The sequence below is a fragment of the Ixodes scapularis genome, unplaced genomic scaffold (assembly GCF_016920785.2).
Source record: "Ixodes scapularis isolate PalLabHiFi unplaced genomic scaffold, ASM1692078v2 PGA_scaffold9__187_contigs__length_104089568, whole genome shotgun sequence".
In the NCBI taxonomy this organism is placed as follows: Eukaryota; Metazoa; Arthropoda; class Arachnida; order Ixodida; family Ixodidae; genus Ixodes; species Ixodes scapularis.
The window spans coordinates 12621945-12648177 of NW_024609884.1; the positions used below are offsets into that span (position 1 = coordinate 12621945).

The 26233-nt window shown below is 44.7% G+C and overlaps 1 protein-coding gene across 2 annotated transcripts in view; it reads left to right on the forward strand.

Moving 5' to 3' along the window:
- LOC8043208 (tyrosine aminotransferase) overlaps window positions 1-26233 on the forward strand; it is a 53551-nt gene that overhangs the window by 13240 nt on the left and 14078 nt on the right. The window contains exons 1-4 of one of the 2 annotated variants that reach the window (XM_042287094.1): window positions 13978-14054; window positions 15762-15909; window positions 17570-17674; window positions 20648-20715. In XM_042287094.1, the coding sequence (XP_042143028.1) occupies window positions 15777-15909; window positions 17570-17674; window positions 20648-20715 (306 nt within the window). In that variant the 5' untranslated portion in view covers window positions 13978-14054; window positions 15762-15776. Of the gene's footprint in view, window positions 1-13977; window positions 14055-15761; window positions 15910-17569; window positions 17675-20647; window positions 20716-26233 lie in introns of those variants that run through there. The other variant, XM_029970880.4, reaches the window with a different exon arrangement.

Genomic DNA, 26233 nt, shown 5'->3' on the forward strand with positions numbered 1-26233 from the left:
TTCGCCCAGTCAGCGGTCCTGTTTAAAGAGTGGAGATTATTTTCCTCGAGATACGACAAAGAGTCTATCTTTGAAGGTTTGTATCTTGAGACACTACGAGTTACAGGCCAAATAAGTCGTGGGAGGAGGTATGGAGGGCATTATTTTCCTCCGCTTTTGTTCGTTTGTTTGTTTTGTTTTGGTCGCAGATCTTTTCAATGCAAAGTTTAAGATTGTAGACGCGTTACATGTATGACATATCCCAAAGTATAGAGTAAAAAAACTACCGAGCCGATAATATGTGTTCCCTAAGCAGGGGGCGAAAAGCTGCCGTCCTCGAAAGGCAGAGACACACATACACGCACGCACAAACACGCACACACATCCATACACGCAGACGCAGACGGACGCACACAACAAATGCTTCCCCATAAATGCGGAGTATAAGAATGTAGTTATACGAATACTGACCCTCGTGCACCCTCCGAGGCAAACTGCACGCATTAAAAGGCAAAAACAATAAAAAATATATTAACCGTTTATTTTTAAGACGTTCGCATTATGGCAGTTATACTCCCCCTTTTTTTTCTCTTTTGTTTACCTTCTTTAAATTACCTTCCGTCTACAAAGAGCTGAATATGGAGAGTTTAGAAAAAAAAAAAAAATAAAAGATTGCGTTTTATAAATTTCAATTTGCCGCAATACTTCACTGGCTTCCAACCACGAATGGGTTAATACATCGCATCAACAAAACTTTGAACGTCGTGAAAGCTACAAACACCTCTGGTTCACGTAGTCGCGATGAGAATTTAAATTGAAGAAGGTCAACAGCCGGAAAAGCGGAAAGAGAAACTGCGCAGCTCTTTCTTGAACTTATCACCGAGGCGAGAGCCCAAGGAAAGCAGGGCGTGGGGAGTCTCGGGCATCTCATTATCGCACCGCAGCCAATCAGATTGCGGCATTAGCGAATGAAAAAAAAGGCCGACGAACCAATCACGAAGCAAGAAATGTGATTATATTATTAGGCCGCGCCCCACGTTTCTTATATGAGCGAGGCCCTGAAGATAAGACGGCCGCCAGGGGTTCGCCGGTGTGGTACGTATAGTTTTGTGGGATAGCTAATGGCGGTGATCTCGCGCTGAAGAGGGTGGGATACTTTCAGACTAACCCTGCAGCCGGACATGCCGAAGTGTTCTGCCGTTCTCTGCCCTTTACATTTTTCGGCCCAGTACCCCCCACTGTAAGACGAACGCACTGTTAGAGGAACCGGACGAGGGGAGCGAGTGTACCCATGAAAGCTTCTTGCGTTTCTAAGACACCATTTTCTTTTTGCGTCTTTACGCGCGCAGGGAATGTGGAACGGTCACTCTCCTTGCCTCGGGGTGCATCCGAGAGATGCCCCAGCTGGAGGAACAACTTTTGGGTGTCGTTGGCGCAGACATTCGTCCGGAGGCTGAATTTTGTTGTCCTTTATGCTGTCTCCTTGACACTGGCTGTAGAGCAATTTTGAAAACAAAATACTAATGAAATTCTGTAGCTCTTATTTGGTACCCCTTTCTGCGAGAATAAATGAAAAAAAAAAAGCTTGATTGCGGTTTTGAAATGTAGATTCGCCTAAAACATAAAAATACATTTAAAAAAAGAGCTATTAAGAAAACAATACACATTAATGCCTAATGCGGCTTAGGACTGACACCTGAATTTTAATCAAGTTATGCGAATCATCCGGCTTCTTGTATACAACCCCATTTGCAGCGGAACTTCGCTCTGAGTTGAAGCTAGGCCCTCCTTCCCATTTCATCACTCTTGGCCGTCGTAGGATCTAAGTTGTCGCATAATCATTATCCCGCAGCGATCGAAACGGGGACAGGAAATCGTGGGAACAATCAAATCGAAGATTCTATCCAGTTCATAGTTCCAAGTGGTGAACATCGAACATCTGGCCGCAAACAGGAACAAAGACCTTGCTGTTGTCGTTACGACGCCCCCAAAGAAACGTGCTCTTCAACGAGTCGTATTTTTAAATGGTGGCACCACGAACAAGGTGTTTCTCTGATGATTGTGAGTAGAGATGGCTGAACCTTCTGCGAATAAGACTGGCGCACAGTATTATTGCACGAATTAAGTCGCGCAGGCGAACGCACTGCGCTGCCTCGGTCGTTCTGTTCGCTTAGTCGCTGCGGGCATGTCTGCGTGCACGCCTTGAGGCTAAAAACACAAAACAAAAACACGAGGCAACCGAATCTGCAACGAGGTGCGTCAACGTTGCGCGTATGCCGACGTCATACTATACCTGCGCCGTCAGATAATCTTGTGACCAATAATAACTACCAGTTCAGCAATTAAGCCATGGTCGCGCGCCCACCCGCTTGTCAGGGGATCTGGGTGCACAGTGTCATTCCAGGCCATTAGTCGGCGCCGGCCTCCCCAGATCGCGATTGCCCAGAGTCCCAATGACCGTCAACGCTGTCTACGTGGCGCTTTTTGCTCGGGGGCCTGTGGGACTGCGACGCGACGTTAAGAAAAAAAGAAAGAAAAAAGGTGGAAGCAGCACAGAACTTGTTTTCTATCCTGCGGCGTCAGACCCGTAGCGTCGCGTCACAAGGGTGACCTTGAGATTCCTGGGTCTTCCCTCGGCGACCTTGTCCTTGTTCGGTGTTGGCTGTGTTGCCCTCGTTGGCGGCCTCCAAGGGCCAGCACACGTTCGGAACGGCCGTGGTCTGGAGCACCGGGTAGGCCACAGTCATCGAGGGTTCGGACATGCGCCGTTTTGTTTTTTCTCGCGATGAGAAAGCTTGTGGCGACAAAGGCGTTTGATCGGACTGCGTTCATAGCGCCGAGTCGCTGCACGTGCTGCCCGAGCGGATCCCCACACGCAGGAAGGGCGTAACCGAACTCGGACAGTAGCCATATCTCCCCTACGGCAACTGCACCAACTTAAAAAAAAAAAAAAAAAAAAAAAATGGAAGGGAATGAGTCCATAGATGACCGCAACACCTGGCGAAACTCGTGCGTTTCTTACCTATGATTGCCCATCGGATGCGCTCTCCACGTCATGGTCTGCAGAAAGTCTCCTTGTGTGACGACGTTCTCTTTAAGAGCACATGCTGATCACTATTGGCCAATGTCTCTTTCTCGGCGACCGACGGCTTGGATAGCCTGGAGCTGGCGCTTGATGACGATTTGTTTACCTGGACTTAATACGTTACTTCGGGATAACGATGGACGACACTACCGGGAGCTGTTACGAAAGTGTCACCAGACGCCAACTGGGCAATTACGTAAAGATGCGCCAGCCGTCGGGTACCAGAAAAAAATGCCCCCCCCCCCCCTCCCAAAAAAAGGCCCCTGAAAAAAAAGGTCCCAATTGGCAAAGGAAAGGTAATAGGGGCAATAAAAAAATATTTCCGTGGAATTAATTTAAAAATGGAAGATTCGAGTAAACCTTGTAAATTTTCCCTACACAATAATCACATTCTGGTTTAAAATGCTGTATATTGTTTTATAAAAAAAAAAAAAAAATTGGGAAGAATTTTTTGGACACACTGGCGGGAAGCATGAAATAGATTTGAAAACATTGCCGGTCACAGCCATGAGCCACCCTACAGTGTCGAAAGCCATTTTTCCGGAGCCTTATATGCTCAGAGAAATAGACTGTAACGATAAAGCTGCTCCAAGACCGAGTCCTTGCTCGTCGGGAACAAATCGACGCTCGTCGAAATGCAGCGCCGTCTGAAGAACCTCTAAGGAGTATGCCGCTGGGACGACAACAATTGAGGACTTCCTGTCTGTTGTCGGTCGGTCATACCATTCGATTATAACGTTTCTGAATGTACTGAGAATGTTCACGCAAGTGTGTTGAAGTGCATCTCCCTGTTTCTTTTCATTACGAACAACAACAACAACAACAGAAAACATCACTCAAAACCAAAATGCAATTACTGTGATAGGGAAATTTACGAGGTTATTATCTCTCGTTTCAAAATGGGTTCCACGGGGAATAGTATTGTCTAATCCCTTGTGACCATTTTTTTTTTTTCGACATGCCACTTGAAATTATGTTTTCCCGGGAGATTTTTTTTTTTCTTTTTTTGTGGGAAGTTTTTTTTTTTTTTTTTTTTTTTTTTTTTTTTCGGGGACGTATATTTTGGAGACATTTTTTTTCCGGGGCCATTTTTCCTACACCCGCCAGCGTCATGCTTCTACAGCCGGGTTGCAGCCGTCGCAGTAAAGACTTTTTAGGAACCAAACTTCTGCCAAACGGTACTGGTATGAATGTTGCTCGCAGTGACTGGAGTAATAGCCACAATACTGACAAAACTATTGGCGTGTTGCAGAATTTGCGATGGTCCACAATAAAACACGTAACATAAGTAGAATAAGAGAAGCTGCTCAGTCCCCCAAGGTGAGGAAATACGCACGGCCTGCACGCGGTTTCCGACAATATTGTTCACGTTTCCAGCACCTTTATTCTAAAATTAGACTCTCAGAAAAAAAAAAAAAAAATGCGGACATTTTTAATGTACGCACCTGACGTACAATAATAAAATAGCAACAAATATTAATTCTAAAAGTTATTTGGGGAAATTACATAAACAAGAATGGCCCAAATATTTTTTCTAGAGATCTTATCTTTCAAAAGTTTAGGTATTCTGCGCTGCACAATGCGAGCAATATTCGAAGATTTGTGACGTTTGTCCGTTGCCAGATATTTTATTAATGTGAAGGAATTAATTGTCTCATGAAGCGATCTGACGTCATCAGTTTGAAGCGCGAAAACGGCTCCTAGTTTTCGCGATCGCCTTCGGTTTCATTGGCTGGCGCGCATCGACGGCGCTCCCATTGGCCGCTGCGCCATGGCCTCCGAGATCCCCCGACGCGCGCGCGCGCGCTAGTACGCAGCAGACGACAAAGGGAGCGGACGAGCGGCTTGCATACTTTCGCATTCACAACTCATAAGAAATAATGCTGAGGTGTACCTCGAGCTTTTCTTTTGTTTCCTCCGTCCAATACTATTGCTTAATGTACCTTTTCCATATAATCCGTTCAACTACTTCATGGAGACAGAAAAACTTTACGCCGTCGCGACTCATTTCCAATTGAGGCTCTTTTTTTTGTCTGACTTGTAGAGCTCAGTTTGTTTTTCTTGGAACGTTCAAGGTTTCTCGAAGACAAGTCGAAAACATTTGCTACTAATGATATTTCACTCTGGAGTCTTTCTTTATCTTTGATAAAACGTGAGTCCTCTATCCACGGAAGAAAAAACAACCGACAGATATCAGTATGGGGTGTTGAAATTCCTTCTCCCCTATGAAAGAAGACGACGACGTTGAGTGTTTATAGATGACGAGGAGAAAAAAGTGAGCAATGGCGACTCCGGAGCAAAAAAAAACAAAAAAAAAAACAACAACAACAAACAAACAAACATCGTATTACATTGGTGACCTTCATTTCTGATATCACACTGATTCTTGGCAAATGTCCTCCTTGGATATGCGCCAAACCTCAAGGACAACAACAGCATGAAATGCTACGATCAGGTCAATATTGCATATAAAATATTGTTTATTTAAGGAAGCTCGCAACAATTGTCACACAACACAACAAATTTCGGTGTCGAAAACCGGGATCAACTAATTGAGCTAGGTCTTAATACTCGGATCGATCAGCCCGAGCCCGGTGTAAATGGCTATGCCGTCTCACTGGGGCCCAGGGAATTGACGCTGGCGCGACAAAAGCAGGCGACGTGCAGGGCCGATGTGCCAATCATGCCGATGACTGATGGACGTTATTGCGCTGCCTGTGCACTCAAGGCGGTGGAAATTACAAAGCGTAGAGTAGAGGACTGGTGAGAAACAATTGGGAAGAAGTAAGGCCGTCACTGGGCTTTCTTGTATTTTTCTTGTCTTTCTGGCTAGATCCAGTCTTGTACACTGCAATCGCCCGTCACAATCCAATCCAATCCAAATTCAATACATAAAATGACGCTTAACATAACTATAGACATATAGTTATGTGTCTATAGTTATGTTAACTTAACATAGACATATTTAAACAGATTTATGAAAAGTCAACACAAAAAAGTCACGTAAAAAGGCGTAAAGAACAAAATGAATGGATAACTAAAGAGATAGACGACCTAATAAAGGAAAAAACGAAGGCCTGGCAGCTCTTGAAGCGTTTTCCGAATAATAAAACTTATGAAAGAAATTATCGAGCAATTAGGAACAAAGTGACTTCCATCATAAGATGTACGAAAAGAAATTACTACTGGACCAAATTTTCAGAAACAAAAGACATAGCACAATGCTGGTCACTAGTCAATCAACTGCTAGGACGAAAAAGGAAAAAATCGATAGAAGACGTAATTAAAGTTAACTTTGGAAATTATCATGATATGGAAACGCTTGCAAATGAATTCAATACAGAATATGTTCAGTCAATTGAAAAACTTTGCTCTATGCCAACAGAAAGGCAACCTAATCAAAACAGAATCTGTGACTCACTTTTTCTTCCGGAGATGTCTGAGAACGACCTAATAGAAATCGTGAGCCAAATCAAAACTAATAAAGCAGTGGGATATGATCAAATAAGGGCAAGGGACATTAAGTGCCACATCCACATAATTAAACCAGTTCTGATCCAGCTATATAACTGCATATTCTCAACTGGTATCATTCCTGAAAAACTTAAGACTGCTATTGTGCGGCCAATATATAAGAAGGGCGAGAAAAATAAATTACTTAATTATAGACCCGTTTGTATACTCTCGGTAGTTAATTATATAATGGAAAAATACATTAATAAAATACTTCGGAGTTTTATCGCGAAACATAACATATTAATTGACACGCAAAATGGCTTCAGAGAAAAAATGGAAACTTCAGATCTTTTGGAAGACTTTTTTGATTACGTATATGAAAACATTGACTGTACAAAATATGTATTAGCTGTTTTTATAGATTTTACACGGGCATTTGAAACGATAAATCACTCTATTTTATTAGACCGATTGTACAGCATAGGGATTCGGGGAAAAGTGCATGACTTGTTACAAAATTATCTTCTAGACAGATATTAAATAGTGCGACTAGGATCGAAATATAGTAGAACAATTAGAGTAAAACAAGGAGTACCGCAAGGTACAGTTCTGGGCCCCCTACTGTTTAATTTATATATCAATGAAATTGCGCAAGTAAAACTAACAAGCAAATTATTTCAGTTTGCAGATGACACAGTAATTGTATACGCCCACGAAAATTATGAAGTTGCCGTTCGAGAAGTACAAGAAGACATTCACAATATTTTTCAGTGGTACTGTAGAAATCAGATTATCGTAAATACTTCAAAAACTCAAATAATGTGCTTTAGAGATCCCAGAAAAAAACTATTAACTGAATTACCCATTAAAATGCACAATAAAAATTGTAATAACTGTTCATGCATACCAATTGAGTATGTAAAAAATGTAAAATACCTTGGAATGTATATAGACCAACATCTTAAATGGGACTCACACATCGAGCAAGTTTGCAAAAAATTAAGGACACTGATGGCTTATATGTTTCACATGCAAGATATGGTCCCCCATTCTGTACTGAAAATGATTTATAACTCGTTAGGAAAATCTGTAATTCAATATGGAATAACTGTTTGTGGGCACTGTGCCAAATACCTACAAAGAAAAGTTGAAACTCTCCAAAAACAGATATTCAGAAGAATCGGTTGCCAAATCAAAAAGAGAAGCGATTTAATAGATGACATACATAAAAAAGAGGCGTATTTTATTTTAGTGATCAATTGAAGTATGACATAATCACAAAATTCTTTTTAATCAACAACCACAAAATAGAAATTGTTAAAGAAAGAACATTACGACCAAATAGGAAATATTTAGAGCCATTAATAAAGACAAAGTATGGAGAGTCTACAAGAAAATATTATGTGCCTAAACTTTTTAACGAACTACCTGAGGAGTTGATTGAGTGCAAAAATCCACATGCAATGAAAAAAATGGCAAGAATATGGATCAATGAACAGAAAAATTAAACAAAGTGCGAATTAATAAAAAGTGCCAATATACGACCGTAACCACTGTACGAATTATATGGATTATTGAAACAATGATTTGAGATATATTACTAAATAGCAGTATGTGACTAATAGAGGCCTGTTCCACCGGTTATAATGCACGTGTATATAGGAGCTGCTTCTTTTCTTATAATTTGTTTGGTTTGTTTAAACTCGTAGAAAGAGTTGAAACTGTAAAAATTATGGTTGTAGTCACCTGCCGCGTCCCACACACAAGCCTTCTTGGCTTACGTGGGTACAGAGCGAAATGTATTCAAAAAATAAAAATAAATTGTATTGTATTGTATTGTATTGTATTGTATCCCCGGGCCATCTTTAGAAGGACTGTCATTTCACGAAGAATAGGACAACAATACTTGTTTTCACCTAAGAAAAAAGGACGTTTTACGCATTGTTCATACGCCGCGTGAAGTAGTTCTTACAAGATTTGGTTGCCAGAGGAAGAAGCGATGCTTTTAGCGTTTGAAGTGTGTACGTGTTGATAGTATCTGCCTAACCTAAAATAGATCTACATATGCCTTAATTCTCTACATTAGGGGGAAAATAGTAAGGCTCTGCGAGAAGCCGCGCTTTTTTTTACAACGGTTCTTAAGGTGAAAACGGGTAGAGAGGCAAAAAGAACTGCACCCGGAAATGAAGCCACGTACATTTTGAACTACATTCTACATTTTCAGATCAAACTTTGCTTTGTCCTGTTCTGTGTGCTTCTTCATCGCCGTCCGCGTTTTTTGAGATGTTTATCCACATCACGAACAACGACTACCAACTGGTCCAATTCACCACATTACTACATTTCATTAAAAAAAAAAACAAAAAAAAAACTGAGGGTAAGGATGGAGCGTTTGGATAGGCCGTGGCATTTCACTGACTACTTGAGGCACGGAGATCGAACCTTTAGAAAAATACGACGATATCGAGGAAGAAAACACACGCAGCGACAACATCCTCAACTCCTCAACAGATTGAAGCGCTAGAGCAAGTAAGCAAACAAAAAGATGCAATAAATAAATAAAAAGTTATCAACCGTTTTCGAGAACAATGCAAACCATCCCCAGTATGCAATGACCGAGAGCTAATCAGGGACGCCAAGAGCGAGATGGCTCCCATAAACAAGACTTGGAGGAACGAACACAACTACTTCAGGGGTTGACCGTGGTTTCCATGACCAAATTAGAACATCATGTAATTAAATTGAAGCACAACAGCTACGAAACAGGAAATGTGGGAGAGTGTGCCTCATCATCTTAATGAAAAGGTATGTTCCTAGTTTAAGTTCTACCCAAGCTCCACTTAGCAATTTTAGACAACTGAATGCAAACACCTGCCAATGAATGGATGCATTTTTGAACTTGAAGGGGGCGCATGACGACGGTGGCAAATCCCGAAAACTGTCGCCCCCAAGCGCGAACAAATAAGTAGTCCGGTCTTACGAAACATGTTATATGAAAACTAGCAACAGGAAGGCTTCCATCTAGATTACGACGTGAAAGCGAACAACTCAAAAGCACAGCGAAGGAAAAAAAAGAAGTAAAATCGGCGTTTACAACGAAAGAAAGCAAGGAAAAACGTGTAACAGGAACTTTGGCAATGGATGAAAAGTAACAACTTATTTTTATGCATAAAGTACACGAACGACGCAATCCCATCAACTGAAAGAAAAAAAAACAAAAAACGGCAGAACAAGAAGTGTCTGCTACAAAGAACAAGGACACAGCAAACGAAAGCAGAACCAATGAAACGGAAAAGAGGAGTATCCAGAGGTACCAGGCGCGCTTTGTTTCCAACACGTCGCATAGAAAAAGGCCTTTTCAGGTATCTGAACTCACAAGGCCTGACTTGAAGGACAAGACATATTTTTCTAAGCATGGGTTTGGTCTGAAAACGTGTGGCTACCGCAGAACAGAACGAAAAAAGTGGACACCGAAAATAAACGAAACGAAGATGCAATCATATACTCCCAGCTTTAAGAAAGACATAAAGGAAATGCCAAACAAAAGACGCCCAGCAAGCTGATACTGACTTAAAATTAACTTAACTTGTTCATTATGGCAGGAGCTTGTTGAAATTTCTTCTCTCTTCTGAGAGAAGACGACGAGATTGAGTGTTTATAGGTGATGACGACAAAGAAAAATTTCGATTGCAGCTCAGGCAGCATGTGAAGCTAAAATCTTGATAATTGTACAAAAAACATTGTTGTTTATCCAGTCACTCGCAACCAGTCGATTCCTAACGTAACATATGGGTATTGTGGGGTATGTAAAATTACTTGCACACCACCGTTGTCAAGCTTAATTCACTTTTACTCCGGCTGTGGAGTTAACGTTGTAGTTGGGCTTGTCAGTTATGGTACATACACTAGAAAAACAAGACGTTATAAGCGTGTACAATCGTTGGCATTGCGGCATAAATATCTTCCTGATCTACAAAGGCCATTGGTGTAAGCCAAAAAACTTTTGGTAAAAAAAAAAAAAAAGAAAAAGTGACCGATCGACTGTGACACTGCGATTTTGTACAAATCAGAGATGGAGAAAACGACTTTTAGTCTTGTTCTTTCAGTTCACAACATCCCACCTCGAACAAAAAGATAGGAGTCATTTTTATCGCTACCCACGTCAACTAGAAACCGAGGAAATGGGGCCAAGTTGGCTTCGAATTCTAGTTATGATAGCATCTCGAGCCTTCCAAACAACTGAAGGGGGAGACGTCTAATAGACCGATCTCACTAAGCGTTCGGCGTATGCGTGAAGCCGCCAATACTTTAGTTCACAGGAGCTAAAGTTAGGAGCTACGTTAGGTTAGGGCAACTTGGTCTGTTTCAACGGGCGAGGAGTCTCCCAACTGTAGACGAGAAATTTATCCAGTGCAGTACAACCGCTAGCCTGGGGTCTTTAACGTGCATCACGCAGTAGTGACACACAACCACACGCCGGTGCGATGCTAGCAAGATCGAAACGGGCAGGGTTGGGGATTGAGCCCAGGATCCCTTGATTCTGCAGCGCGATCTTTCGCTCCACGTGCTCCGAGCTAGTGTGCGCTAGCCCGATCGGCCACCGATCCCTTCGCGCTTGATAACATGCTTCAAAATCACAGCGCGAGCTCCCTGTAGCAGTATCGCCCAAAGTGGCACGCTACGCTAAAACTCCCTAATATGCATACTGAGCGGAATATTGGAAGACTTGACGTAAGAGATCAGATTAATCTTATGCGATATTACCGAGCGATGTACTTTAATCCGTAGGAGGGAAACGCGGGTTTGCAGAGCTTGGTGACCATCTTAGTACTCACTGCTTATGTGAGGAAGGCCGTTTTACATGGGGTGGATTTGTTTGACGTGGTGTGTTCGATCTTGAAGTAGACAATTTTGATGTTGGTTTGACGCCGCAGACGAGATTTTCTATCCCATGTTACTTTTCTTTAGCTGTGTCACGCTCATGCGGCGTAGGCGTTTTAATTGTTCGTACTTGATTCCTTAGAGGCGCATTTTCTCTTTGTGATCCTGATGGCCGCGTCCTTGATACTCCTTTTTTGTAGGTCATGCTAAGTTTCGGGTAGGTAGTGTTTATGCGCCTGCGCGTGCTTCCGCGTCTAACAGTTTTTTTAGTAGTCTTTTTCAATATGTTCCCGACGACGGTTTCTTTTTGCTTTGCGGGGACTTCAATTGTATAGAAGATTCTGTTCGAAATGTTCGCGGCTCTGGACGCGGACGCCCCACTTCGAATGCCCGTGAGCTTGTACGAATACTTACGCTCTACAATTTGCGAGATGGCTGGCTCGGGTCGAATGGAACGACGTACACGTCCATGTGGTCGCGAGGCTCCTCGTCGAGCCGTCTAGATCGGGTATATGTTCCTTCTTGCCTAGCTACTCATATTAAAACCTACACGGTGCTTTCTTTTTCAATAGCCGCTGGCTACATTTCGGACCATTGCCCAGTGTCCATTGTTTTCGACGTCTGCAGCTTTTTGCGACCGCGAGGCGACACATGGCGATTGGACGTCTCCCTTCTGCGAGATGACTTAGCCCTTTCAAGCCTGCGACGATCTATAGGAGTGTCACTGACGGTCGTTCCCCTGTTTTACACTCGGTGAGATAGGATCAAGGCTGACTGCCGTTTCCTTGCAACAGCTGCGGGGGAAATGCTTCGACGCAGGATGACCGACGCTCTCAACGAGGTTGTCAACTGCATCCGCGCAGTGCAGCGTGGAGGCGCGCGCACGCACCTGATGTCAGAATACCTGGCGGTCCTCCGTGATCGAACCAGCTCCTTTTACGCTTGTCCTCCCGAACGGTTGTTGAGCAGCGACTGCAAGACCGGCCTGTGGATGACCCAGAGGTTCTTCGGTGCCTCCGCGCCGTTCGAACGGTGAAGGCGGACCGCCTTTTATTCATAATGTCCAGCTCGCGTACAGGAGCTTTTCCGACGACCCACACGACATAGACAGGGTTTTCGGGGATTTCTTTTCACAACTTTTTTGTTCGGATCACCTTGCATCCGAAAATTTTGCTAAGAAAGTTCGCCAGTTTTGTGGCGACGTTCCATGCTTTCCCCGAGTTCTTGGCCTCGTCTCTCGTGCGTCCCACCGACCGCGATGAACTTTTCGAGATCCTTCGTGCTACGAAGACTGGGTCTGTCCCAGGGCCAGACGGCTTCCCAGCCGAATTTTACGTTTCTTTTTGGGAAATATTCGGGGCCCCTCTTGTCCAGCTGGTCAACGGGATTCTGGAAACCGGTGCCGTTCCGCCATCATTCTAACGTGGTCGCGTGGTGCTCGTCCCTAAAGAAGGTGGCTTACCGTCGGACCCCTCGGCGAGGCGGCCCATAACGCTTTTGAACATAGACTACAAGTTGGTGACGTCGCTGCTGGTCTCCCGTCTGCGCCACATTTTGCCCCATGTTGTAAACCCAACACAGACGTATTCCGTACCCGGCAGGAGCATCTTCTCGTCCCTGTCCCTCACGCGCAATCTTTTTTTGTACGCCAATTTTACACACCTGTCAGGGTGCTTCGTCTTCCTCGATCAGGCCAAGGCCTTCGATCGAGTCGAGCACTGTTTTTTGTTTGAAGTTTTGAGAGTTTTTGAGTTTCCTGACACCTTTATAGCCTTGCTCCGATCCCTGTATAGTGGGCTGACAAGACATCTCCAAGTAAATGGGCGAATCCTTGCTCCCTTTTCCGTGACAAGGGGAGTGCAGCAGAGTTGCCCCCTGTCCAGTTTGCACTGGTTGCATTCGGAGCAACCGAAAATGAAAGCAAAGACAGAGACACCGACACAGCAGCGGCTCATGGCGTTCCTCGCCACTATAAGAGTAAAATAATTGGGGTTGTGTGGATATTTATACAGCGTGTAGTCAGTCAGCCATTTCAAAGTTGCGACGAATCTCCCAGCTGTAGATGAGAAATTTAGCCAGTGCAGTACAACCGCTAGGCTGGGGTCTTTAACGTGCACCACGCAGTAGTGATACACGACCGCACGCCGGTACGATGCTCATCCAGATCGAAACGGGCAGGGGTGGGGATTGAGCCCAGGATCCCCGGGTTCTGCAGCGCGAGGTTTCGCTCCACGTGCTCCGAGCTGGTGTGCACTAGACCACTCGACCACCGATCCCCTTCGTTCTTCAGAGAACAGCCACAGACGTGAGGTTCATTTACGAGAAGAGAAGAAACAGAAAAGCACCTAATTGTCTTGGTTTATGAGATAATTTTATTCTTCCTATCCGCTGCCCGCACGGAACATCGTATCGCGACAGTTGCCTCCATCCTTCCACCCCTGGGGCGCTTTGGATGCGCTCCAAGGAGCGAGGGCGCGGACAGCGATTAGGGAGGAACCTTATACGCGCGCTATCGGAGTTCCGGCGTCTCCCAAAACGCTTACCGATGTCTTGCCACAGTTTCCCGACCTCGTACGGTCCACTCATGTCATATACGTCGCTGCTTCGTTGACGCGTTGGTGTCACACCGTTGCTGGCCAGTCGTTCGACAAAGGTGGGTCGCGCTCTGCTTGTTCTGACGCGGAAGGAACCGTGTTTTTGAAGTTACGCGCGACTTGAAGAGAAACGAAAGAGGTGTCAATTTATTTCCGAGACACGCCTACGGGGGTTACCGGTAAGTATTATAGCATTTAAAAACGATCCAATGGGAATCTGATGCCCCAAACAAGACACCTCCGATGAAGCACAAGTGACACAAACGATACGGAGTCACACAATCAAGATCGACGCAGGCAACAAAAGCTTTGTTGCACCACCTTGTGCGTGCAACTTTCAAGTGATATGACAAAACAGGAATCCATATAGTGAAGTGTCGAGACCGTTTACTTCCCTCGTTCATTTGATTTTTAAGGCGTCCTTCTTGCCCGATTCACGCAATCTGCGTTATATTGAAATGTTGTATAGACTTATTGAATGAGCACTCTCAAGCACGATGAAATGGCCATAGACAACAATGTTTCGTCGTTCACGTAACAAGACTGTTACAGTATATTTTGTCTTGGAACAGCTCACTGCAATTCGCAATGATCGGTCGCGAAGCGTGAGAAACTCGTTAGCACGTCGGACCCCATTAAGAGTTAATTGAACCTAGACCGACATTGTTTTAAATTGCATTTTGTTTTTCCTGCCTAAAATTTCGTATGTGACCTGGACCCAGCTTTCATGGTACTTGAAAGCTATGGTTTACGCTGTGCTATTCCATAAACACTAGGGCACATGGCTTGCAGGTGACGGCATTCCGCTGTGCTGGTGGTGATTTCTACTTAGTACATGCTTCAAAATATCACTTCCACGAGACAAAAATTAAAAACACTGGCTATGTGGTACAAGCCACCGTACAATCTAAAGGGTTCAGTCGAATGCACCAATCCATCAATGGCCATGAACAGCATTCCTGCTGATAATGATGAAGAGATGATCTTCATCATTATCATGGGCACAAGAACACTTCCAGCCTGCTCATTCTAAAGGGAATAGCCGCACCATCATCAGCAGCAGCAGTAATCACTGATAAAACCTACGACTGATTGGGTACCCTATGTCCGATCGTTCCGACGAGTCTGAGCCGCATGTTTGCTGTCTCTCGGAGAGAGAAGTGAGTGGACGGCTCCGCCGGAGCGGTCAGGAAGCATGGAAAATACAGCGTGAGCCCAATGGATCAAACCCACTTTAAATAAATCCTAATAACCGGCTTAGCATGCCGATGATGTAATTTATTATGAAAGTGTAGCTAGGTGATGGATTTGCTCTGTGAAAATATCGAACGAAAAACTTGCCTTAATCAAAAGTTAGCAATAAAAAGAAAAAAAATCCTACGACTCAGTTGGGAGTAAAGTGTTTTCTAGTTCAAGGATAAAAAAAAAAAAAAAAAAATAGTGAACCATTATGACGTTTCATTTAATGGAAAAAAAAAAGTGCGAAAAAGTCGCTCTGAATTTGCTCTAATTTTTTTTTTTTTTTATTATTCAAATGCCCCACCCCCTCTAGCCTCACTTTCATGGTCAGTTAGGGTTTCGTAGTATGCGAAGCTGATTTTTGTGATTTAGTTTGAGGTTGGTTGGATCCGTTGGGTGCACGCTGTATATTGGAATGTTTGCTCGGATATTGACTGTGTGTGTTTCGAGCTGCGTACAAGTTGGATTCTCTGCTGGTATAGTGGTGAAGTCCACCGTTCTGAAGCCTTCCTCCTCTTGCTTTGCAGAACAAGAAGGTAGGCATGAGAGTTCGAAACTCGTGGAATTCCCCTCCGTCTCGGTTTGCGACGAACACGTACAACCCCATCCGTGGCTTCGTCGAAGACGCCGGCCTCACTCCGAACCCAGAGAAGACGCTGATCTCGTTATCGATAGGTAAAAGCCAATCACCCTCTTTTGTATTCATTTGTATTTATAAACACTGCACGTGGCAGCACTCCCTAAGCAGGAGAGGTTTGATAATATTGAATTCTCAGATAATATTTATGCACTTTAAAAGTGTGGTTTGTGTGCATAAGTCTCGAAGAGTTGAGGCTTGGAGCTGCCTTGAGTCGGGGGCACGCGCGCCTCTGGAACGTATTATAAGTGGAAAACATAATGCATGCATCTCTACTGGCAAACATAACAATAAGCAGTGAAGGCAAGCAGTTCGATCGTTCAACTGTATAAGGAAAAAAGAAAGTGAGACATCTTTGGTCCCGGCAAGCTATGTGGGTATTACTTTAGAATTATTTAATTTTGCTGACCTATATATAGGGTGCGGGAAGGAAATAAGTCTCACTTATCAAACCAGTTTGTCTTGTGATAAAGTAAATAGAGGCACTTTGGCCTGCCGATCTGCCTGCGTAGGTGGAGCGGCTTCAGCCCCAGCCGCTTTAACGTATTTGTTACTGATGATGATGATCAGCAGTCTGACGAAATAAACCTAGCGGCAAGGTGCTGGATACGCTACACCCTCGTAATGTATTCCGTAAAAAATATGGATCCCACGCAATTGTAGCGTGCTCTAGGCCTGGCCGAATTAGAGAGTAATATGCTTCGAAATTTGCGTTAAAAATGTTTGTTTGTGTGCGGAAAGGAGCATTACTTACTGAGTGTTCTTTAAAAAAGTTGCTGAGAGGCTACGAAATTTTCAGAAATTGTTGAAACGTGTGTAACGTAAAAAAGAAGAAGAATTGTTGACATACTAATTTTGAAACAAACTCAGAACAATACAAATAGTGACGTGACGGTACAGTATGCTGCGTAGAGCAGTTTTATTTTCATATCTTGCTATTAAGAAGGCTTCAAAACGTAGCTCTGTTTTTCGGAAGATGTTCCATGTTAGACAGACCTTTAATAAATAAAAAAATAATAATAAAAGAGTCCCAATATAAAAAAAAGCTTATTTTTATCAATGCCTGCTTCAATCAAGCCTTGCTCATGTGCGTCAACCAACAAACGTGGGGGGTGTTACAAATGTGTGTGGGTTTACATACTTCATGCAGAACATTGACCACATATTAAACGAAGCGCCAAGACGCAAGGGCCCAAATATATCCTTTTTCACAAAAAAATATAACTCTCACTTTGCTTTTGTTACTTTGAATCTTGTAACACTTCTTTCAACGTACCCCATGAGAAGACATTGTAAATATGCATAGCTTGCAAGCGTCGCCATTGCTGGGTACTGACGGTTATTTCTACTTACTGGTTTCTTCGAACTACAGCTTCTGCGGTGTGCAGCTAACACGGCGAACCGAACGCTCGTGACGCATAAACTACTGGCATGGTCGCGAATTACGTTACATGCAAACTATGTATAGTATGATATATACATTATAATAAATAATACCCACCATATGATCGCAAAGTATTCTAGTCATATTACCGCACAAGTTTAAACAGCTGAAGTTGAATTTAGCGGAGGCCCGGCACTTCATGAGAATGCACAGAGCTTCTAAATCTATAGCTGAATTCACAATCTATCACTGTAAAAGTCGTATCTGTACCAGTCGTCTTGCGCTCGGTCACAATGGTTGTGCGTTCCACGCAGGTGACCCTACTGTTTTCGGCAACCTGGTACCCTGCGAAGAAATCCTGTCGCCCATCGAAGAGAGCGTCAGGAGCCTGAAGCATCATGGCTATATTCCCAGCACAGGTAACAATCGGACGCACAGACAGGGCTTCTCGCCGGTGCATGCCATTCTCTGTGTTCATGCATATGCACGTGCTTTTCTCGCTTTCCGAGGCGACGAAGATGCGCGTGCTGGGCTGTGAAAAGCGCACACTGCAGGTTGTAATTCTGTAAACACTGGAACGGTGTATATTCTCCTCCATCTCACAAGTTGAATTCAGTGCTGGCCAAGGCACGGACGGGCTCGAAAGCGTTGCTCTGTAGATTGTGCGCACGAGCGCTCGCGCATACACCCTTAGAAATGCCTGCGCGTCTACTTACCCGCCAAACACTCAAAGAGCCAATCTCTGCAATCTACGAAATCAGCTCAGCGAATGATGAGGCGGAACATCTTTTTAGACCTCAAAATAAAGTCCGCGCTGTGGCATTACGCAATGCAAAGCGTCATGCTTGCATTGCGTAATGCAACAGCGCAGATTTCATTTTTAGGTCTAAACAGATGTTCCGCCTCATCATTCGCTGAGCTGATTTCGTAGATTGCAGAGACTGGCTCTTCGGGTGTTTTGCGGGTAAGTAGACGCGCAGACATTTCTTAGAGTGTAGAAAGCGCGTTCGAAAACCACGCGCCCACGCCTGCGCCTTTGCCAGTTGGCCGAGTGTATACTCTGCTTTACTTAAGTGCGAGCGAAGCCGATGCTATTAGTGGCGAGATGTTTCGGTGGCGCCCTCGTTTGGTTACCTTTCGTGACGTCATTACCTTGTCAACAACAAGTTCGATGGTGTTTGTAATGGTCATGGTGGAAGCCTGAAATCATAGCGCTCTCAATGCAACACTGCCAACACCGTCAAAATTGGAGTTCTTACATCCCTCTTCTTTCCGTCGATGAGACATCCTTTGCTGACGTCATTGTCAGCATTCGGCCAATTGTGGTGGACCGAACACAGCGACGCTATCGATCACTCACATCGTCAATAGACGATCGCAAGCAGGGCATCTGGCTGCCGCCGTGTCTCTGCACGTGCGGGCACGTTTACGAGCAAGCTTCGCGTGCTGGTGCCCATGTTACTTTGAATCACGCTTCCACCTCAGAAGCGCGCGTTCATAGCACATCTGTTCAAGGTGTTGCGCTCGCTTGGGGCCCCTAGACGGAAAACTCGTGCTGCAGGAGAATAGGGTGCGGTCGTGTATCACTATACTCCGTTTCAACTTATGTTGTACGGCAGCGAAGGCTAGAAGCGCGAGCTCACAGCGTTGGCAGCTGCCCTTAATGCACGAGAGCTTGTGCCGCCGAGATGTGCCCCAGAGCAAGGAGCTCGCGCTTGTAGCCTTTCCTGGGGTGCCTCAATGTCCTTCTGTTTAGGGTGATGCCACCCTTTGTAGTACCCGATGCCGACAGCACGCGCTCACGTGGAAAATAGAAAGAAATCAACGAAAACAAAATGTCGCCATAATACAGTCAACGCCACAAACGCGTGCAGCGCCTCGCTCTTTCACGCGCTTCTGAACAAAAAAATAAAAATAAACGCGTGAGACAAAATGGCGAGATGCCACCACCCTAAGCAAAGCGCACATGAAGGCACGCTAGGTGAAACAGAGTATAGAGAGATTTAGTAGATTGTGTTTTCGGGCCACGCTATTTGTAGCGGGAGCTCGCGCTGCCACTTCGATGCATGCTCTGAAGTGGGCGCCCGGAGCGGTTGCGGGCCTTTGAAAACGATCACCTAAAACTCGCTAGGTATTTTGTTATGCACGCTATAGGTCCCCCGGCGTGCAGTCATACTGCATTTGCTAACTTCTTCATCTACAAAAAAAAAAAAAAAAAGTTGTTAGTTGTTTAGATAGCTGGAGTTAAGTCTGCCAGAGTATGGGGACGTTGTTATCCACTGCGGATGAGGAATTTAGCCATGCAGTACAACTGAGCCTGGGGTCTTTAACGTGCATCACGCAGCAGTGATACACGACCGCACGCCGGCACGATGCTCATCCAAATCGAAACGGGCAGGGGTGGGGAACGAACCCATGGTTCTGCAGCACGAACTTTCGTTCCACATGATCCAAGCTGCGCTGCGTTACAACATTCGGCCACCAATCCGCCCAATGCGAACCACACTGTCTAAATTTTGTTACTTTAGATTACAAATGAACGAAGAGGAAGGAAATATTGGGGATTTACATGGCGAAGAAAGTGAGGTCATGAGCGATGCCCCAAAGCCTTTTTAGGGAGAGACCGCCCAGGGTTCAAACCATTTACTTTGCGTTCTGGAGGCCGAAACCGAACCTGAACGCAACGCAGGAGGTCAACGAAGGCTGCGTTAGTAATTCCAAAAGCAAACCGAGTTAAGACGGTTTCTGAAAATAATATTCATGAATTTGTACAAATAACAACAGCTAAAACAAATGCTGGTACTGTTTCTAATTTTTACACAGAAATAATGAGATCCTAATATATCGCTGTCGTGATCAGTTATGAACTTGATGGTTTTTTGGCATTCCTTAGAAAACAAAGTAATTTCACCGTTGCGGCTGTTGGCAGCATGCACACGCCAAGTTGCACGCGCAGAGTCGGGATCACAAGCTGGTTAGCCGATTGTAGACGCCAACACGTATTTGACAAACAAGCCCGCGTTTGCCCGCGCCAGGTGTGGGTACTGCGCGTGAGAAGTGCGGTGAGGTGAAGCGCGTGCGCGTGAGCAGCGAGTGAGGTAAAGCGCGTGCGCGTGAGCAGCGAGTGAGGAGAAGCGCGTGCGGTGTACAGACAGCAGCGGCGTAACGTCAAAGCCGCGTTTTTTTTTTTTCATTTTTTCTTCATGCTCTTAAAACGAATATAACCGGTATTCGTTGTTTTTGTTTTTATTCCCGGTCCCTTTGGTATTTGATCAAACGTTGTTCGTTACTCGAGGAATTATGAACCTATTAACGAAGGACCAAATAAAATTGTTCACGTGGCTTGATTCCACATATGACCGTACTCTGCAGTGTTTTGTTTCATCTTTCAGGGACGCAAGACGCCAAACAGGCCGTTGCGGAATACTCGTCCACTCATGGACTTAACATTCCTCCCGAAGTAAGTAACAAATTACCTTAAAAAAAAAAATTTGCTGCGCTTGCGCAAAACGATACAACCGCTCCTTTCTGACCGAAAGCAATGTTGGTCGCCCAATTGTTTCTTATAATGCCAGCGTACCGTGTCGTTAATGACTGCAAGAACTAAGTTTACGGGAAAGAGAGTTTCTGGTTTCTTAGATTTCGGTCGGAAAAGCATTATGTGTCTCGCGAAAAAATAATCTTGGATAGCTGCCGTGAAGAGAAGTTGGACATCTCACCATGGCAGCCGAACTACCGGACCTGCAGCGCATTTTAGCACTGCCACGTTGACTTTGTAAGCTTCTGTTGAGTCTTCCATGCACCGTTAAGCCTCGTTTTGCACCCTTTCTGCAGGCTCGGACCCTAAATTCCCAAGTTTTTGGGGCTGTACAATAGGTGGAGCTCTGCGTTCCGCAAATCGTCAATTCCCTCCGCTTGTGGGATATACTGTATACTATAATCGATACTAAATACTCATGGGTCATTAGAATTTTAACACTGTACAAATAAACTAATACGTTTGGATCATATGCGGCTTCCACAATATCCAGATAAAAAGTGAGAAGAAAATACAGAGCACGCACTAACCTACACAAAATAATTGTCTATGTTTCTTTAATAATATTGTAGATAATATGGCGCTCTAAACAAAACATGAGGGCTCTCCGCATTCGAGAAAACTTGCGTATTTTGTTCCTGCACTGTTAGCGAAACGTATATACTCCTGATTATAATGCAATTAAATGCGAAGGTGCAAGCAGCTGGACAAGAATGAAGTAAATAAATGACGTATCGAACCCGGGACCTCTCCACTGGAAATGGAGAGGTCCCGGGTTCGATACCTGGACCAGGCGGATTTTTTCGGTCACACACCAGTCACCTAGCTGTGTTTGGAGATTTGTGTTTGTCCTTTGTATCTCTTGTTTCCCTTCTCCAGGGATGTACTCCTAGACAAAAAAATTGTGTTTCGTTGTCGAACGTGGGTATTTATAATAAGAGATTTAATTTATCCCTTGTAATCTGCAAAGTCGTGTAAGTCAATCTTAGCTGCGTGTTGATTAAAAAATCGACGCTTTGACTCTTTTACCTGCAATTAAAAATTTAAAACAAGCTCTACGTTTTAAAGCACTCTTATAGGATACATACTAACTTGCGCTAGAATTAGAAAATCCTGAACGGGAGCGCGAGGAACAGGTGTTCAAGGTTTCTTTAATTATGCACGCTTCCAGACATTCCGAACAAAAATGTAATGTTCTCCATGCTTCTTTTTTTTTTTTTTTTTTTTCCAGGGGATTTAAGCTTACTATAGTTAATTGCATACTGAGTCTTATTTTCTTGACCCGTTAACAGCCAATCACGATTAGATCTAAGAAAATGAAAGCCGTTTACAATTCCTTGTAACGCCGGTTAGAGCGCAGCTCTTGAGGAGGAAGACGGAAGCGTACTGAGGGATAGGTGACTCCTTGAGGTCACGTGACCTCAAGGGGGTCACGTGACTTCCGGGGTCACGTGACCTCGGGGGGTCACGTGACCTAGCGGTGTCACGTGACCCCCAGAAGTCACGTGACTTCAGGGGGTCACGTGACTTCTGGGGGTCACGTGACCTCGCGGTTACGCCGACGGCGACGCCGCTCAAGCTTGAAACGGGCCCCTAAGAGCTGCGCTCTAAAAAGCACAGTGAGCAAGACGTTTGACTTGCTCATTGCCCTCGCGCACATCTCATTTTTCAAATGTCGTATTCTGAGCCTCGTCATTCGCTGGGAACCTTCTATTGTTCGTCGTGAATGGCTGTCGCCGTCATTGGCTGTCCCCGTGTTCTGCAGGGAGGTGAACTCACAGATCAACCCAACGGAAGCATTCGAGTTCGCGCATTGCACAGAAGACCCGTGTTCGTTTCAAATCGTGAATTGACAGAGAAGGTCGTTGAAAATGATACCACAGAGTAGTACGTCTCGAAGAAGACAAAGCCATGCACAGCTACCGGGGAGCAGAAAACACACCTAGCCCCAAAGTCTACTTTCCCGCAGAGCACACCTGCAGCCGATCATCAAGTTAACGTAGCAAAAATAAATGTTGAAAAAAAAAAAAAAAAAAAAACCCTTGAGATTAGGGACAAAGAATGGGACAACAGGACACCATCTTTGAGTCGGTGTTGTGTTGTCCTATTTTTTGTTCCTATAGTTTCGAGGTTTCTTTTTCTTTTCTTTTTTTTTCTCACTATGGATCGTTTACCAGCTTACCTGCGCAGTAACCCTTATTTCAGCGAATATGAAGTCGAGAAAACGATTTTCCGCGAAAATACGATCTGCGCAGATAGTATTTTCTCGTGAGCAGGTTATCTCTGTTACGTAAGTTGCTGTCACACGGCCGCTGGGATCTTTCTGCGCGCTGCGGGAAAGTGGATGCGCAGGCTTTATGCATGAACAGTGCGTCCACTACTCGAGTGTCATGATTTAGATCTGAAGGCCGTGAAAGATAGGAACACCAAGCTAGTATGTTATTGCGATCGCCCCGGAGCCTTGACCGAAGGCATTGAAAATGTATACGTGCAGGTTGCAGAAAGCAGACGTGGAGATTTCTTGGCACACAGTGGAAGACGCTAGAAATGGGATGGGTTGTTTTCGGGTAAAACCCGATTGCCCCCCGAATCAGCATCGAAAGCATCCAAAAGCCATCAAATAACTCGGTTTTAGGGATGTGCGAAATAGTTGCTCGAATCGAATAGCGGAGTGTCTGTCATTCCTAGGTACTACACTCACTGCAAAGAGAGCCGACATGTCGTCGGTTTTCCTGGCACTGTAAAAGCTATACATCCCTTGCACTGACGTTAAATCATCCATTTCGCACACCAACTGAAGAGAGAGAGAGGGAGAGGGGGGAAAGCTGCTTTTGCAAAAATTTTGAGTGACAGGTAATCTTCTGGACTTCTGGGCAAGTCTTGGGACACACAAAGGAGAGTCCCGGTGAGAAGAGATTTTCTCCTTCCCTTCTTCTCTTGTGCTTGCCAGAGGGCTGACGGGATGACGTTAGGTGCAAGACACGTATAGGAATGACGCAGAGCTATTCGATTTGAGACACTATTCGGGTACCCTAACTCAATTTTCAGTTTTAATATCCAATTCAGAAATCAATCGGCAAAAGAGTGAGAAAAGAAGCATAATAGCCTGGTAAGTGGAGAGACGATAAAAAAAACAGGAGTTTAGTTTCCTATTAAATGTGTTACGTGAATGAATCTTAGCTTGCCGGTGGTTTTTTCACGTTATTCAGTTTAAAAAAAAATGAAACAGCGATAAAAAATAACTGTTGCCCCCTCCCCCATTAATCAGTAAAAATAACAGTTCACAACGTCTGCCACTACATATGAAAAGTGCCTCAAACAATTTATGGCGCGAATAACATGCCAACATACACTAAATCACGTAAGAGCTAGACCAGGTGTTGCCAGAGTGACATGAGGTTAGAGCCGCAGAAAAAAACACTAAAGTTCAGAGAGCCGCAAGAAAAAGGCAGTGGAGGGGGAGGGGGGGGGGTTCTTTTAACAAGAAACAATATGGAAGAGACGGTTCTTTGCAAAGGGGACAAGTATAATTCGACTATGACAAATAATGCCAGGCACCACAACGTTTCTTCAACCGCTAAGCAAAAATGAATGCATGGCTCGCTAGCCAGCCTTTGAAATTCTTTCTAGAACAATAAAGAAAACAGTGTCACTGGACATATTTATGCGTCAAAAAGCTGTCCAGCTGTATGTACGTAGTGTAGTACAGGGTTGCAAAGGCTGTGAGCTTCTTTTTTTTAATTCTATAATTTTTTGCTTTTGTTTTGGAGGACATAAGGGGGGGACACGCTTACCAGGGACCCGCGAGCCGCAATTCGACGTGCGAAGAGCCGCAAGCGGTTCGCGAGCCGCCGGTTGCCCAACCCTGAGCTAGGCTGACAAAACCTGCCTTCTAAGTAAGCAAAAGAAAAGCGAAAGGAAGAAAAAGTAAAAGATAAAAAAAAAAAAATAAAACAGCACGACGAGCGAAAGCAGAGTCACCTCAGACAAGGCGATGCGCCCAGCAATTCATATAATCGAATGACGTGTAAACTGGCCCGCAGGTCGCATTGCACAACCCGCGACTTAGCTACGCGGATCGGCGACTGCTGGCAGGAAATAATGGCCCGGTGTCAAGGTTAGTGACGCCACAGAAGCCGGACCACGAAACCTTGACACGGCGAGAGTCTTCCGATTCATTCCGTAACGCGCTTATCGGCACGGAGATCGGAAGATAACCAAACGCTCGCTCAACCAGAAACCCCCCTTCCACGTGGTGATTGCTCGCGGTAGACTTGGTGGATGGACGATGCCGCAATTCACGTCTTTTCCTCCGCCATAATTTCCCTCCCCAATCGGGAGACTCGAAAGAGTTCGCTTTTGCTCAACTTCCGCGTACTGAGCGGCAGATGACTGCATGCGCGGCTGCAATGCCTGCTTCGAAGAGAGAAACTGACGCGACTCGTTGAAAGCTGATGAGAGTAAAACTGCTTCTTGGCAATAACGAGCGTTTTTTTTTTTTTTCTTTTAATCGAAGTGGAATGTTGGGGTTCAACATTAGCATTTCCGGAAAATCAACTTCTTGAGGGCCGCGGCAATGGAACCCGTTTTGACTCCCGTGGCAACTTGGAGCAACTTTGGCTATCCGCAGCACATACTATGCGTGTTTTAAATAACGGCCGCCTCGTAGGGCGCCCTGTGGTTACAGTGGTCCAGGGTCTTGCGGCGAATACAGAAATGTCAGTCGCCCAAACTTTAAAACATATTCTGATAAAAAAAAAAACACAAAAAAAACAAAAAAACAGCAGAATTGGCAAGTGAACCGCTCTTGGACGAGGCTCGTTGGCTTCCCCCATCTGTTGTGTGATTCTGCAGTCCGACTCGTTGGTATGTGAAGCATTATAGTATAGTTGGGGAACAAGAGGGTATAATTAAATGTTCGGCATACGGTCTTGTGCTCATTGTTGTAATTATGGAGAGTAAAGCGCAATTTTTTTTTTATCGTACTGCCAGATGCCTTCTCCAATTTAGATTAAGCGGAGAAGAAACACAGCAATACATATGCAGCGTTCAACAGGTGGCTGCATGGCTACTCACTAGACAACGTGTAAACTAGCCATTTCCAAGTGGATATTCGCATGAGCCGCCACCTCGACCGGACATCGGCTTCAATACGAGAGAATTCGCTCGGCTTCGAACATTCTGGAAACTCAGTGTGACCATAAACCGACGAGTCGAGCTAAGTCACTTTTTTTTTATGTGACTTGGCTGCCGGCCAGTACATCTCTTGGGGTCATAGCTGGCAGCACGTTTTTTCGAAGTTGGACATGATGAAACAGCGGGGCACCCTACCGGTCTTACTTCACATGGCCCCAACTACTTGATGTCCTAGAAGCTCTAATTAATTCAGGACGTTAAGAAAATAAACATGCTTCGAATCTCCGATATGAATCGCTAATGC